At 50.7% G+C, this 15,832-nt stretch overlaps 1 protein-coding gene across 6 annotated transcripts in view; it reads left to right on the top strand.

Annotated features, from left to right (window-relative positions):
- Positions 1–2,114: 2,114 nt before the first annotated feature.
- The window catches only part of IQSEC3 (IQ motif and Sec7 domain ArfGEF 3), a 101,987-nt gene continuing 88,269 nt past the window's right edge, over positions 2,115–15,832 (top strand). For all 6 annotated transcript variants that reach the window (XM_036092455.2, XM_036092456.2, XM_078075465.1 and 3 more), the window contains exon 1: positions 2,115–2,790. In XM_036092455.2, the coding sequence (XP_035948348.1) occupies positions 2,231–2,790 (560 nt within the window). In that variant the 5' untranslated portion in view covers positions 2,115–2,230. The remainder of the gene's footprint in view (positions 2,791–15,832) is intronic.

Below are 15,832 nucleotides of genomic sequence, written 5' to 3'. Positions count from 1 at the left end.
GTAGATGAACCTCAAAAGCATTATGCTGAGCAAAACAAAATACACAAAAGAGTGTATATTTTATGATTGCCATTTATAAGAAATTCTAGAACAGGCAAAACTAATTTATCTTGACAAAAAGCAGATCAATGGTGGACTGGGGCTGAGGATAAGAGCAACTGACTGTAAAGGGGCATGAGGTTACTTTTTACAGTGATGGAAATTTTGATTACATGGGTGTATGTATTTGTCAAAACTCATTAAACCATGCATTCAAAGTGGATGCATATGATTACATGTAAGTTGTAACTCGATAAAGTTGATTTTTTTTTAAATAAAAGGAAAAAAAAGTCAAAAAATGAATGCACTTGGGCCTCATTCCTAGTGATTCCAACACAGCAGGACTAACATGGGGCCCGGAAATCTGCATTTCAAACAAGCCCTAAGGATAATTATGCTGCAGGCTGTTTTACTTGTAGAAATAGTATTGTCTCTATGGGCACCCAACTCATGGAAAACAAACTGACTAGGCGAGCAAAGAAAATTCAGAAGAAAAATGTTTGAGTTTTTGTGTGCCCTCGTTCCATCCCCCAACCTCCATTCTTTAGTTGGAATACTGATCACTACCAAAGGATCCTCCCCGGTGCTCTGTTCTCCTAACTGTTGGCTCAGCTATGGATAAGTTCTTTCACTCATTCTTTATAGAAGGAAGTTTCCTAGGAAAATAAATGGGAGAAAAGCAAAATAAAAACACACTGCAGGTGCAGAGAAACCAATATATTTGCAGAGTACATACCCTTTCCCATAAGGTCATTCAAGTCTGGCACCAGATGGGCTTGGCTGGCCGAGCTCACTGGACACATGGTATCCACAGCTATGCCTTCCCTGGGGAAACAACAACCTGTGTGGAGAATAGAACAGGAGAATAACAGATATGCTAAGAGCACTCACAGCCCAAAGGAAAGGGTCATTTTTCTGTCAAATTAGATTAAACTAAAGTGCTCTATTTCCATTCCTTAGTCTTTTCCTGCTGTCTGACATATCTCTTCATCTTCTGCTCCCCTGTTCTGTCTACCTGTTGAAATTTCCCATCCTTCATAGCCTAGCTTGAATAACACCTCCTCCTGATCAGATTACCATAGTCAAACACAACCTCTCCCTCCCCTGAACTCCTATGAAACTTGAAGAGCTCTAACAGAAATTTTGATTTGTATTTTAGTTATTTAGGTGCACACCATATCTGTTGTACTAGATTCCATCCTAGTCATCTTGATCTTACCACCACCTAACCCGGTGTTTGTAGGAGAATGCACTGCATAAATGTTTTTCAAACAGAACGATCTCTTCAGAAGTTTCTGGAAGCATGAACCATGACACACAGGACCTGGTTTATTTAGTTAATGTTCATATTAGAGTGGCCAAAACTGTCCTGAGGTCTCATTCCCAGAGAAAACCCAACATAAACAGACTGCCCACCCTAAGTTTCCTCTTGGCTGAATAAAGGACTAGATGTTCTCTAGAGTCCCTTATAATTCTATGATCCTTGCATCCCAGGGAATTCCCTAGCAGAATAGATTGTTGAGTACAAAGGAGGCAAGTGTGCCTCTCCTCAGAAGGACTTTAAGATGACCCATAACCTCTGGGATGGCTGGACGTGGGAAAAAGAATTTGTGACCTTTCCGAGTCCCATGACTTCCTCCTTTTAAATACATTTCTCTCTCCTTTGCCACCTTCTCTCTCTCTCTCTCTGTCTCTTTCTCCTTCTCTCTCCTTCCCTCTCCTTCTCCCAGCCTCTTCCTTTTCTTTTCCTCTGTCCTTATCTGCTTCTTTTCTCCTACCTGTCTCACCGCACTCTCCCAGTACACCTAAGTCCACCTCACCCGCTTTCCTTTTCTCTCCAGGTTTATCTATCTCTGGTCCCCTTCGTTTATCCTGCTCCCCTACCGGCTCCCTCGCTCCTCTCCCTTCTCTCCTGTCAGCCCTGCAGGAAGCGGAGACTCCTCACGAAGCCTGGAGGTGGGAGGGTGGGAGGGTGGGAGGGTGGGAGGGTGGGCCCTGGCGCCGCGGTCCCGCCCCTCGGTGCGTGTGTGAATGCCTGTGTGGCCGTGACGCGGCGCCGGCGGCGGGGAGGGAGGCTGGGCCCGCTGGAGAGGGAGGCGAGCGGATCGCTGGGGCTGCTCGGCTCCTGCGCGCCCTCGCGCTCCCCGCCGCCCGCCGAGGCGCAGGCAGGGCGCAGGCGGCGGCGGGCGGCATGGAGAGCCTGCTGGAGAACCCGGTGCGTGCCGTGCTCTACCTCAAGGAGCTCACGGCCATCGTGCAGAACCAGCAGAGCCTCATCCACACCCAGCGGCAGCGCATCGACGAGCTGGAGCGGCGGTTGGACGAGCTAAGCGCCGAGAACCGCAGCCTGTGGGAGCACCAGCAGCTGCTGCAAGCCCAGCCTCCGCCCGGGCTCGTCCCTCCGCCGCCAGCCCCGCTGCCTGCCACCCCGGCCACCGCTGCCGCGGCCGCCGCCGCCGCCGGGGCCCAGGAACCACTCCAGAACCACGGACAGAGCTCACCCGCCGCGCCACAGCCTGCGCCGGAGCAATCACCGCTTCAGCACCACGGACAGCTCCTGGTGCAACCCCAGCCGGGCCCCAGCAGCAGGGCTCACGCACCCCAGTCGCCCCACCAGCACCCTGTGGCGCCCGGGGCCGTCGCAGACAAGGAGAAGGAGCGTCCCTCGAGTTGTTGCACTGCCGCTGGAACCCTCCTTCAGCACAAATCCCCCGCCGCCCTGGGCAAGGGCGTCCTGAGCAGGAGACCCGAGTGAGTGGGGAAGAAAGGAGAGGGATTATAGTGACAGAAAGGGAAGCAAATGGGTGTAAGGAGGAGATAAGGCGGAAATCGGGTGCCCGTAAGAGTCTGAAGGACTAGGGTAACCTGAAGTGAAGAGATTAGAAGATGCTTGGAGGTAGAAGTGTGTCAAGGAGATTTGGGGGAAAAGAGGTATTAATATCAGTGTTTGAGAGGGTTTAGGGTATGTTGGAGCAAAAGAGAGAATCCAGACCCTTACGGGGGGCAAAGGAGGAAAGAAATGGGTTTTAAGTGATTGGGGATATCAGAAACTGGCAGATTTTAAAGGAGACAAAATTGGGAGGAAGTTGTGGTGAAGATTACACTGAAGAAAAAAAGAACAGTTGAATTTTTTTTAAGTTAGGAAAAATTTGGAAGGGAGTTTGGGTAGTAAAATTATTTGAATGGAGAGTGAGATATGAAAAAGACAGAGGCTTGGCAAAGACACATGTTAAGAGCTTTAAAAGGGCTAGGGTCCAGGAAGAATAGAACTGGGGTCTGAGAAAATTTAGGAGGCAGGGGATAAGGCTGAAAAGCAGGAATGATGTGAGAAGGCAGGGGTGCTGGGGATAGAGGAAGATAAAGGGTGGGAAAAGGATTTCCCAGAGGAATGAGTCTGGCTCTTTAACTGATGCAGTGGGATCAAAGCCAGGAGTGGCTCTTTGGGGAAGCTTACTCTGCTCTGACCTAAGTGGGCATCTTTCTTCTGAATCCCCACAGGACCAAAGGGGTGCAAAGGCACAACCCACCAAGCCAATGGAGGACTCAGTTATAGCGTGAGGACTCAATCTGGCTATAGCTCTTTTCCTCTGACTCAAGGAGGATTTTTGTGCAGGATGGTTGGCAATTGTGGGAAGGGAACAATGATAACAGAGATAGTTGGCAAATGGAGTTGTGGTATTTGGGCATTTAAATCTCTCTCTATTATGGCTGATGACTGCAAATTTTGTTTCCACTTGGTTATTTGGTGATATTAGGAATCTCATGTTGGGTCCTGAGAGAAATATACTCATTAGCTCCAGCGAGGGACTCTAGGACCTCAATCTCTTTCTTTACTTTCAATGTCTGTGAACTAGGGACATGGGAAGAAGAGATGAAAGAGGACTGGAATATTCTCTCCTCTGTATTAGGCAGGCTGTGACATATCAGCTTCCTTCCTCTGAGTATACAGGTGATGGGAGAACTGCATGGAAGAACAGCTCAGGGGAAATCAGTACCTCATCAGCACCTGACCCTGACAATGGTGATGCTAAAGGGGGAGCTGAGGGGGAGGGGGGAGGGAGGAGAGCCAAGAATCTCACCTCATGCAGTCTCAGCATGTTTCAGGTCTGCAGATACTTGTGAAGATTTGATGTATTCCTTAAAAACTCATTTTCTCCTCGTATCTATGTAGTTAGAGAAGTCGGGTCAGGATATGTTAGCTCATAGAGCGTAGATTTGACAGGAATCATGGGCTCTTAGGGGTGAAGATCCAGGATGATCTGACTTGGCAGACCTATAGCAATTGATTCAAGCCCCAAGAAGATGCAGCTTTCTTCCCCAGCTCCCTCAATGGCCCATTTGCCCTTCCTTCCGTTTCACAGTTTCCCTCCTTATCTGGCATAAAAAGCAGAAAGTCAGTTTTCCTTCAGTGCCCATGATTCAACAAAAAGACAATGTTCTTACAAGGTATTATGTGGCTTTTTCCCTAAATAGGGGGGAAAGAACTATTTCATTTGTTTTTCAGGGGGCGGCCACAGCTTCCTGGTAATTATGGTTCTTCACCAGATTCCTCTCCTCATGCCCTTTGGTATCTCCCTTCTCTTCCCCACTTTCTTTGCATCTCTTCAGGGAACTGTGAGCAAAAAGGGTTGAGGAAAGATAATTTTTTCTTGGAAAAGGACTTTGTTGTGGCCCTCAAAGTAGCTTAAAGAGCCCAAACTCTCCTGCCCAAGTGCTCCTGCTGGAAAACCGGGGATTTAGGAATCACCTGGATTCCTATCCAGCCTCCTGAGTCAAAACCAGAAACAAACCATAGCGTCTTCATCTTTCCTTCTCCTTTGTCCTGCTTTTGCTTCCCATAGGAGCAGAACAAAAATAAGAAATAATTAGAATGGTGGAGGAGAGTAAAAGTTGTTAAAAATCTTTCACTTAGGAAGTTGTGCCAGGCACTAAAAGGTTAATGCCCCAAGTAGCTCCTTCCTTCCTCCAGATCCTCCAGCTTTTCCCCTTGCTACCCGAGCCTGGACACCAAGAGACAGAGAGAGCGCCTTACTTCCTCCCTGCAACTCTCTCTCCCCTTGGATGTGAAATCATGGACATCCTGGCTGGCTGAATGCCTTTTGTGCCTTTGTACCACCCATTTCTCCCCACTGTTTTGCTGAACTTCAACCTAAGTTTCCCCCACAGAACCTCAGTAATGAATCACTGTTGCTGATTACATTTGGCCCCACCCTGCTCTCTACCCATGACCCCCATTTTGTATGGCTATCCTCCTCTGCCCATACCTCTCAGTGGTGCAGGGCTAGATGCAGCCAGCAGGCAGAGATCTTTATGGATAGGGTGAGGTGAGGAGAAGAAGAGCAGAGCCAGCAGCCCTCGCCCTGGTGTTTCTCCTGGGGAGCTCCCTGCTGAATCAGTTCTCTACTGGGCATGCTGAAGTAGGAAGAAGATATGGCAGATGAGGTCTTTGGATCATAATGTTACTGAAATCTTTTCTCATTTTTTACTTGCCCTTCTCTGGCCTCATTATAGTAAAATTGCGGCCCTGGTGAGGTTGCTGAGGGTTGGGTGAGGGTTACCTGGGGCCAGGCACTGTGTTAGATGCATTATCTTCCCACACAGTTTGTCTCTTATCCCCAGAACTCCTCTTCCTGCCCAAATCCAGGAGAGGCAAGAGCCCCAGGGAACCTGGGACCAGGAAATAATGGATCATTTAATTGTCATCAGATCTGCATTAATATGCAGCCTGGCCTCTCTCCCTTTTTCAGTTGAGGGAGATAGGAAGGTGGTGGCCTTGGAGGTCAGGCCAAGGAAGTGATGATGAAGGAGTGGGTGAGTGCAGAGGTATCATGGAAGAAAGACGCTGGAGGGGTTAACATTCTTTCTCTGCATGCTTCCTGGCTCTTGCTAAGCTCCAGCCCCCACTGCTTTTGCCTCTTAATGAAAGCAGCATCTAGCTTCCTCCTCTTTATTTTTTCAATCAAGGCTCACAGCATCTACAGAATTGATTATCCCTTTCCTGGCTGGAGTCAGAACCTCAGCCTGATCTGGTGAAATCTACTTCTTGCCATGGAAGCACACGACCCTACCGGAGGCTACTAGCTTCAGTGTGACCACAGCTTCTCTATCTGAACACGTTTGCCCACCCAGCCAGCCATGCATTCAAAGCCCAGGGCTTGTCCATGTTCTCCAGCCCCTAGGCAGAGGATTACTGGAGGCTGGACATGATTCTTGAATTATAATTCAAATTCAGCTTCTAGCCCATACCCCCCACCTCCAGTAGCCATGAAGTCTGAATGGCTCAGTAGCTCCTGTCCTGTCCTCTCTTCCTTCGTCCCTTGTCTTCCTCTTTTACTTTCTCTTTCTTGCTACCTTCCCCTTTCTCTTTGTCCTTCCTTCTCTTTCCCCCCTTCTTCCCTCTCCTCAAACTCTTTCTCTCTCCCATATTTTTTTCCTTCTATCTATCCTTTGGTTCCACTTAAGCTGCTCAGGGAAGTCTCCTCTTCTCTACTCCCATCCTTTAAGCATAAAATAAATTTTGGGTCATTTTTTGAGTTCCAGGGGGTCATACTGACTGGAGGCTCAAGGATAGTTAGACAATCATCAGATGTGCTTTTTAGCCTGTTGTCTAAAATGCTGATTGGAGCAGGTGTCTCTGTTCCTACTGAGTCAGGGTTGTCCGCCTGAAGATGGCAGCTCCTGTGTGGCCCATTCTGAGAGCTACTAAGAGAGCATGAAGGTCTGTCAGTCAGTGGAAAAACAGGAGAGAAGCAAACAGTCCTTGTTCAACATACCTGAGGCATATATCTAGAAACATCTAAACAAGTGTAAGCAGATCGCTGCTGCCTAGAGCTACCCTCTATCAGAAGAGAACAGGGTGAAAGGGGGAGCATATTGAGAGTCCAGAGAGAAGGTTTTCTTGGTTGGAGTCAAGGATTTATGTCAGGAACAGTAAGAGCCAAGGATAGCTGGAAAGAGGATGGAGCCCCGAAGATTCAATTCATGGAGATAGCTGTATTGCATATGCATATCATCACATCTGACAGTACAGTACCCCCAACCCTAATCACTTCCCAGCAGGCCAAACTCTATCAACAGAGTAAGAAAAGTCTCGACACTCAGGGTCCTTGTCTGCCTGTGGCTGGAAGGCCTGCTTGCTGAGGATACAACATGAAGGCCAGTGCTCACCAAACTGCCTATCCTCCTTTTCTTCCTCTAGAGAGGACTTCTAGCTGGTAAGCTGGAAAATGGGGCCAGAATGAAGGCTCACTGAGAGGAGGGAGCATGCATCTTTTTGCTCACCTAGAAGCTGGCACAATGTGGGCACTTATAAAAATCTTCTGTTCCCTGCTTGTCCAAGAGCCCGGACCACTGTTCCTTCCTCCCTTTCACCCAAAAAGAACACAGTTCAAGAGAAACAAGTCACTCCTGCCTCTGGGAAAACCCAATGGCCTCCATCCTCCTCACCAGCTCCCTGTGCCTTGCTTCATTCGCTCTCTCCTTCCTTACTCTCAAGCCCTTCCCAGGCCCATATAGTTAACGCCATAAGGGCCTCACGAGAGCATCCTGGAACATTTTCCTGTTGGCCTGAAACCAAGCAAGAGGAGCAGCAGTTGGTTCTGCTGATTCAGCAAATATCTGTGCAGCCTGAGTTTCAAAGGTCACTTATGAGAAAAGGCAGATGGGGTCAGGTCTGGGTGGACAGCCAATGAAAGTGAGGGTGATATGGAAAAAGAGGGGAGAGCTGGGACCAACAGCTGGACCTGTGGTCTGGAAAGAGACTTGGATCCTGAATTTAAATCCCACGTAAAGATTTTTAGACAGACTGACCTTGTTGGGGAACCTCAACATTTTTCACTGGGGCCCAAACATACTCTCAGTGGCCCTGGACACTAACTAAGCAGCAGCTTGGTGTGGGGTTTCTTAGTAAGAGGTCCCGGGGACACTCTCATTGCACCTGGCAGATCCCCAAATGCAAGGCCATCTGGCAGGATTTCCAAGGCTTGGGCCACTGCAGCACCTTCCTCCTCTGCTTCTGGAAAAGCACAAAGTACAGATTCTCACTGAGGCTGCAAAGAGTTTCTTGTTTCCAGGGAGGAAAGTGGTGGTCATCTCCATTTCAAGGAGTGAGGGCATTAATAAACAAACAAAAAGGATGAGGAGTAGAGTGAGGGAGAAATTAGATTTTTCAGGCTGAAGGGAACTTAGGAATGATAGAATCACAGAATTTTCAAGATCAAGGTGGTTAAGAACATGGGCTTTGAAGTCAGGCATCTCTGGGTATGAGTCCTGCTCTATCACCTACCAGCTGTGAAACCTTACATTCATTACTTACCTTCTTTAAGCCTCTGTTGTTTTTTTTTTTTTTTTTTTCATTTATAAAATGAAAAGTAATATATACTTTGAAGGGTTGTTGTAAAGTTTAAAAATCAAATGGTATCATTTTTTTAGTATACATTGGATACATTCAATACATTCAATACATTGTAGTATTTCTACAGATAAAGAACCCAGGGCCTAGGGTTCATCCCCAGTCAGACCACAATGAAAGACTAGAAGCCAAGTTCAGGATTCCTTCCCTGCTTCCAAGCCAGCTTTCTACATGTGCCCTTTTCTCATCTACCCCTCTACCTTTGGATAATGTGCACCCAAGCTCTTCCAGATACATGAATGTGGAGCTTACCTTGCAATGCAGCCAGGCAGGACAAATCCACCATCTCTTAGTGATCTGTGATGGGATCTCACAACTTTATAGTTGGGAAATGCTTCCTTAAGCTCAACTTAAATGTCTTCTGTTGCATTTTAAGATTCTTTGCACTTCTCCTAAGGACATCAAAGGGATCCGAGTTATCACCCGATGCCCCATGGTGATAAGAATGACCTTGCCCATTTTCCAAATGGGGAAACCACAGTCTCATCTAGTATATGAACTTGTCAAGGATAAAAGTAAAGGGTGAGGGGATTGGAGTCTGGGCCAGGAAAATGTTTCCCACTTCCCTGGAATGAAAGCTATATCCATTTGTCCAAATTCTTCCATCCTGGGAATTTTGAAAGGGTAGTCCTGCTCTTTGCAGCCCTTTCGGAGGTCAGAAAGTTGAAAAAAACAAAAAGCAAAAACCCCAAAACCCAGCAGAGATTGCCTGAGAAAAGGAGAGCCTGTGTGTTATAGGATTTGGGGTGGTGGGTTGAGGGGAAAGGCGGGGAGGTTAGGGGAGGACTCTACTTTCTCTGGTCAAGCCTAGCGATACGAGTTTCTTCTCCTAAGACTTTCTTAGATGAAATACCGTCTGGGCGGGGGCAGGGGGGACCAGAAAAGAAAAGATAGTGGGCTTCTGACGTTCCCTCCCAGGGTGGTTGTTGCTGTGAGGCCACCACAGGCAAAAGCTGCCACCATGGGGGGCACCGGGCACACTGGAGACCTGGGCTGCCCTGCGGTTGCTCTTTGTTTGGAATATCCCATCTGGGAGGTTATGTAACTCTGCAGGACTGGCGTACGTGCCGAGTGGTACCTTTTGCCCCCAGCAGCCAGGCTACTGTGGACAGAGGCCACGCGGGCCCGTCCAAGGGCCTGCCCACACTCTGCGCTGGCACCAGGCCATTCCCTCCAGGCCACAGCTGCAGGGGCTAGAGGGCTTTCGGAGCTGGGCCGGGGTCTTCCAGCACCACTGGGGAGTCAAGCAAATGTCAGAGCTGGAAAGGTACGAAAAGGTCTTTTGCTTCAAACTCCTCATTGTGGCAAATGAGGAAGCTATGGCTAGAGAGAGAAGTGACTGGTGCTTCCAGACAAGTTAGTGGCAGCACAAGACCTAGAACTCTTCATCTGGCGCTCTTGACATTATCCAGTGGAACTGGTCAGGACTGTTCCGTGGGTGTACGGGGCCAGACCTGCAGCTAGTTACGGGAATTCAGGGGACCCAGGGAGGTCTCTGCCTTCCAGAACAGCTTGCCTGTGCCAGCAATTCCACAATTAGAGATTCCTTTCAATACTTCAAGGTTATCCCCCTTGTTAAAATGCAAATTCTCCTAGGACAGGAGAAAAACAACACATTTAGCTCTAGCTGCATTTACACTTCAGCATGGAAGAGTTCTGATGTGAGCAGTGTCCGAGAAAGGATTTGATAAGGGAGGAGGGTGCCATGGTGGCACTGGTTGACTAAGGGACAGAGCAGGAGGCTCAGAAGGAGTTGAAGGGCTCGTGGGGGAGGCTGTTGAAAGCCTAAATTATTTTTATCTCTGCCGTATTTTGCAGGGAATTGGAATTGCCTTGCCTGGACCTGGCAAGCGGAGAGGTGGGGGGAACCCAGGGCACTCCCACATTGGCTTGCCTTGGAAAAGTGATTATCTTGGCTGTAGAAGGGATACTTGCCCAGTGAGCTTCATGGGTAAAAATCATTAGGCAGGAATTTAAGGAGCATCCTGACACTCAGTAATCTTTTTTGATCCTTTCTAGGATCTTAAAATAATTCTCTAGATGGCAAAATTTCACACCACTCTATTGGGGTTTGCTGTGAGGTGGGAAGATGTGGGCAAGAGGGTTAACAGGAGGTAGAGGTTGGTGTTACATGGGCCTGGAGAGAATGGGGGATGAGGGGCTAATTCAACATCTAGTAGGGGCTTGATAAATACTGCTTGAATAAACAAACTTCTAACATGTAGGTCCCAGGCAGGTTCAGCAGTCGTTGAGTAGAGGGAAGTAAGGGTATGGTGTCCAGGCTGAAGAAGATCTCAGCTGGAGGCAAGACCCACTAGGGAAATGGGTTGTGCTTAGTTAGGCCCAAAAGCCCGGGCTCTGCAGCTGAGCATGTGAGAGAAACTGGATCAGAGGCTCAGCTCTTAAGGCCAGCTGGGGAGTGAGGGGCACATGAATGCTCCTCCCAGCTAACAGATACCACCCCAATCCTCTCCATGAGCATGGAAAGGCCTCCCCCGCCTCCGCTGCCAGCCTCTGACCCCAGACCAGTCCAGTCCTCGGCGTGGGGTGCCGTGTTAAGAATTAAGCATGAGAAAGCCCTTTGAGTGTTTCACCTCAGTGTCCCCGCCCCAGGCCCATGGCCTTGCCAGAAGCTTGAACTAGGAATAGGCAAAAGGTCTATGATGATGGGAGGGAAAGGAAGCCCAAAATGTGGCCACGTCTCCAGGTGGAAAGAGAAAAGAGAGAGCTGGATTCTGGCCTGGGGGATGAAACAGGAACCAGTGCCAGCCTCCAGGCCTCTTTACTCCTATTTCTTGACCAGGCAGTGTCAGCTCTGTTCAGGGAAATGTCAGGACGCTGAAGGGAGGGGGAGCGGGCGTGTATAAGTTGCCGATGTGTTTGTGGGTACGGTTGCGTGGGGGTGAGTGTGTTACTAGGGCTGGGGGAGATGGATCCCAGCGCACACCATAAAAAGATGTGTGGACCTCACAGCAAAACTCAGCGGAGGCCTTCCCCCTGCTTCCTCATAACACCCTGGTCTGGTTACACGGGCAGGACTCTGGGTTCTATCTCCTTTATCTGCATGACTGGTTTCGTCTCTCTTGGCCAGCCAGTTCCTTCTGGGTCTTCCCCTCTGTAAAATGGGGCGAGTCTATAATGCCTCCACCCTCACTCTATTGCAGGCGTGAAGGGGACCAGGCCTCTGGAGGCTGCCAGCTCCTGGGAGGAAGGCTGCCTGGAGGGCGGGCAAGGGCAGGGGTCGGGGATCGCAGACGCACTCTTGAGGTATTGTGTTTGGAAGCTCAGGTACCCAGCAGCAGTGTGATGCATGGGAAGCTGCATTGTGGTTTTTCCCCGAACCCAACTTGGCCTAGCTTCGGCCAGGGCCTGGAACCACATGACCTCTCAGGGCTTTGGAGCTGTCAGGTCAAACCAGCTGCCTCCCTGCCTCCAATGAGGAAAGCACTCCCCATCCCAGGCAGAGAGGCAAGGGAATTCCACAATCTCTTCCTTGATAAATGGTTCCAATGCACCACAATTTTCATTCAACACATGAATTCAACACAATGATTATTTTAAAACAGCAACAGCAACAAAAACTCTACAAAGCAGTTGGGAATCTCTTGCTTGTGTCTAGTTTCAGTGTTTCCTGGCACAGTCTGGTCTTTACAGAGATGTCCTGGATGCTTCCAAATTGGCTCATTTGGCATCTTTGACATTCTTGGGGCTACTTAACTCCTAAGAGCCAGTCATGGAAGGTCGAAGGGAATTCCAGACGTAGGCAGAGACTCTGACCCAGAAGCCAGGCCCCTCAGTCCTGATGGCTGTGCCATCCTCACAGACCCCAAGTGTAAGCTTGGTGCAATCCCCTCCCTTCTCTGGGCCTTGACTTCCCCTCTGGTCAATGGGGACAATCACTCTTTGCCCTGCTCTTTGACTCTGTCTCCCCTAGACTCACCAAGTCCACGAAAAGCAGAGCTGTTGAGAGGTTGCTGCAGCAGGAAGGACCTAGCTTAGACGTGAAAAGTGACTTCCAAATGGTAAGAGCCTTAGGAAGGGAGGTCAGAATGGGGGACAAAGAGAGACTGAATTCACGGTCCCTTTCCAAAAAAAAAAAAAAGAGACCCTTGCAGGTCGGGAGGGACGAGGTGAATTCTGCAGGGGCTTCCAGCTCTAAGTACCCCAGGAATTTCCACCAGGTTCCCTCCGGACTTTGCGTGAAAACCGGGAGCAAGCTGGAAGGGAGAGCAGGAACCCGTGGCCCCGAACTCGCTCGGAAAGCCTGGGGAAAGCCCTTCCTCCCCTGGCCGCTTCCCCGGGGGCTTCTCCGTGGGGAGGGCTCGCGCAGCCGGGCTTTCGGCTGCGTGGGCGGCTGGCGGGCTGCTGACAGCACTATGGAACCTCCGGCCCCCGCGCCGCGCCCGCCCCGCGCCAAGCTCCACGCTCCCCCGCGGGGGCGGGCACCCCGACCGGGGGAAGCCGCGCCCCCCCAACCCCGCCTCCCGCGCGCACGCGCCCCGCGCCCCCGGCCCGCCCCCGCCCCCGCCCGGCGCGGCGCTGCTGAGTCACCGGCTCCGGAGGCGCAGCCTTGGCACCTGTGCGCTCAGGCTCGGCCGCGCCCGCCGGCCCCCACCTCCTCCGCCCGCCTTCCGGGGCCCTCGCCGCGCTCGCGCTGCCGGCCTCCGCTGGGCCGCCCAGCCCCTCTCCCTTCTCGCGTCGCCCCGCGCCCCGGCCCGGCTCTCGAGTGTGGCCGTTCCCCACGGTCCGGCCCCGCAGCCCCCTCCGACTCAGTCCGGCGTGCGCACCGCCATCGCCCACGGCGTCTGGGAGCGCCCCCCCCCACCTCCCCCGGCGCCGAGGCGGGAGGTCGGGGGGCCTCCGTGCTGCGTCACCACCCGGCCGCTGCTGCTCCTGCGGCCGCCGCCGCCCGCGGCCCTCCTGGCTTCCCCCGCCCCGGACCACGACCGCTGCCCCCGAGGGTGCGGATCCTTTCCCAGGCCTCCGTGGGCCCCAGCCCAGCCTGGTGGGCGTGCATCCACCGGGGAGAAGAAGCGGAGGAGGCGGCACGGGTGACCTCAGGGATGGGGCTGGTGTCCCCTAGGTCCAACTTCTACACAGCATCCACCTCCCGTAGCCTCCCTTGTACCCAGACACGTGGGCAGGAGAATCCCCGCTGTAGCTCAGCCTTCCCATGGTTTATATTGTATTTTATAGAATCACATAGTCTTAGAATTCTGGCCCAACCTATGATGAAGCGTAATAGTTCAGAAAGTGGCACTAGGTTTGAATCTTGACTCGGTCATGTGCTCACCGCGATACTCAGCAGTGACAGTGTTGGTCTTCTTACCTGTAAAATGGGGATAGGCATAGTCCTAACCTCATAGGATTGCTGCGAAATTAAGAGGTCATGCCAATAAAGCGCCAGGCAAGGCGAGTGTCTGCGCACATTGAGGACTCAAAAAAGTATAGTAGTTGCTGTTCTTTTGGGACCTTTGGGGCCAGAGAGTGCTTTTCGAAGGTGGAGGGCTCTCTTTCTTGTTCCCCTGTGTTTTCCAGAGGACTCAGAACAGAACGACTTCTCGTTGACGACCCCTTAAATATTTGAAGGCCTTCATCTCTCCCTTCCCTGGCCTTCCTGTCCACGATCCACACCCCCCCACCCCTTTTTTTTCTTTTGGAAGAACACACCTAAGCTTACCTCTTCCTGCTCCTCGTGGCTTTGTGGGTTGCTCTGCGTGGCCACCTCCTCAACTGCTCTCTAAAACACAGGTGCCAGGACTGAGTCCTTATCCGGGAGATGTGGCCAGACCAGCCTGGGCACAGGGAGCCCCTCACTCACACTGTCCAGCCAGGCAGGTTCTGGATTCTGCCCATCTTTGGATGGCCCCTAGGAACCCACTGGCTTTCTCAGCCCCCGGGGTCACAAATGGGACCTCTGAAACAAGGTCAGTGAGAGCTCCTGAAGGACTCCATCCTCAGACTTCTGGCCACCTGTACTTGTGCAAGTTTTAGTACCAAAAATGCTGAACGTTTCACCTGGCCCTGTTGATTTTCATTTTGTTAATCTATTTGTGTTCTTTTTAAAATTTAAATTACTCTTTCCAAATAAATAATACATTGCCATATCACAAAATAAAAGGATGCAGGAATTGATAGTGAAACGTGTCTCCCCACCCCTGGTTCCAACCCACTCATCCCCGTTGCCACCACCCCCCGGAAACCAGCCCTCAGAAAAGTTAGCAACTTCTCATGCGTCCTCCCAGGGTTATTCTAAGTACATTCAAGCAAACACACACACACACACACAAATATATGTATGTATTTGTGTTTATGTGTGTGTGTTTTCTTTTACACAAATGGCAGCAAGCTATATGCTGCTCTGGACCTTGGCGCTTTTCCCCTAATAATCTATCTTTAAGCAGAGAGATTAAATAAAGCTAGGGACAGAGCCACGTGAAGACCCGAAGGGAAAACATTCTGCGCAAAGGCCCTGGGGCTGGAAGAAATGGATGCGTTCAAAGAATAGAAGAAGGGAAGGGTGGCCAGAAGGCAAGGGAGTGGGGGAGATGGGGTTGGGGAGTAAGATGGGCCTTCCAGAGGAGTTTGTGGAATGGGAGGCTAATGGGAAGTCACCGGGTTGGAACTTTAGGCAGGGCAGTGAAGCAATGCACTACTACGGAAAACAGAGTCGGGGGTTAAAAGGGCAGAAGAGGGAGGGTAGCTCAGCAGAGAGCGCCCTAGAGTACCATTCACAATCATCTGCTATTCACTCATTCATTCTGTCTTTCTTTCAACAGCATGTACTCATTTCTCCTGTGTGCTGGGCATTTATGTACATCTATCATCTCATTTTATTGACCCTCGCGATGGGAAGGTATTATTATCCCTCGTTCACAGATGTGGCGACTGAGGCTCAGAGAGGTTGAGGTGGCCCACCCAAGGTCACACAGTAACGTGGTGTCTTCAAGATCCCCATGCAAGCTTCAGCTCTTATACCCTGACATAGCTTTCCCCACTCCAGGGGAGTCCTCTGCAGTGTGGGAAGTGCCTCCCCTCAGCCAGGCCCGATCAGGAACCTGGCTCAGTGTTCAGGGACAAAAAGGTTGGTGGCACCATGCCCATGTGACAGTTGTTCATGTTGCTGCAGCTCTGAACTTGGCCTTTGGCTCGCTCATCTCCATCATGCCATGCAGGACTAGGCTAGAGGACTGGCAGAATGCCACCCACATGTAGCCACAGATGGAGGATTTGTAGGTCCCCATGGAACATCGTATCCTTCCAGAGCCCACACAATCAGGAGGGTTCATGTAGGGGCTACAATAACCCAGTTCTGTGTGTGTGTGCACATGGCTGCACATGGAGGGTTGTATATATGCGTGTATATGTGTGTCTGCACACCCA

Source organism: Halichoerus grypus, chromosome 6, assembly GCF_964656455.1.
Source record: "Halichoerus grypus chromosome 6, mHalGry1.hap1.1, whole genome shotgun sequence".
Taxonomy (NCBI): domain Eukaryota; kingdom Metazoa; phylum Chordata; class Mammalia; order Carnivora; family Phocidae; genus Halichoerus; species Halichoerus grypus.
The sequence above is the reverse complement of the archived record's forward strand: the minus strand, read 5'-3'. Positions and strand labels throughout refer to the sequence as shown.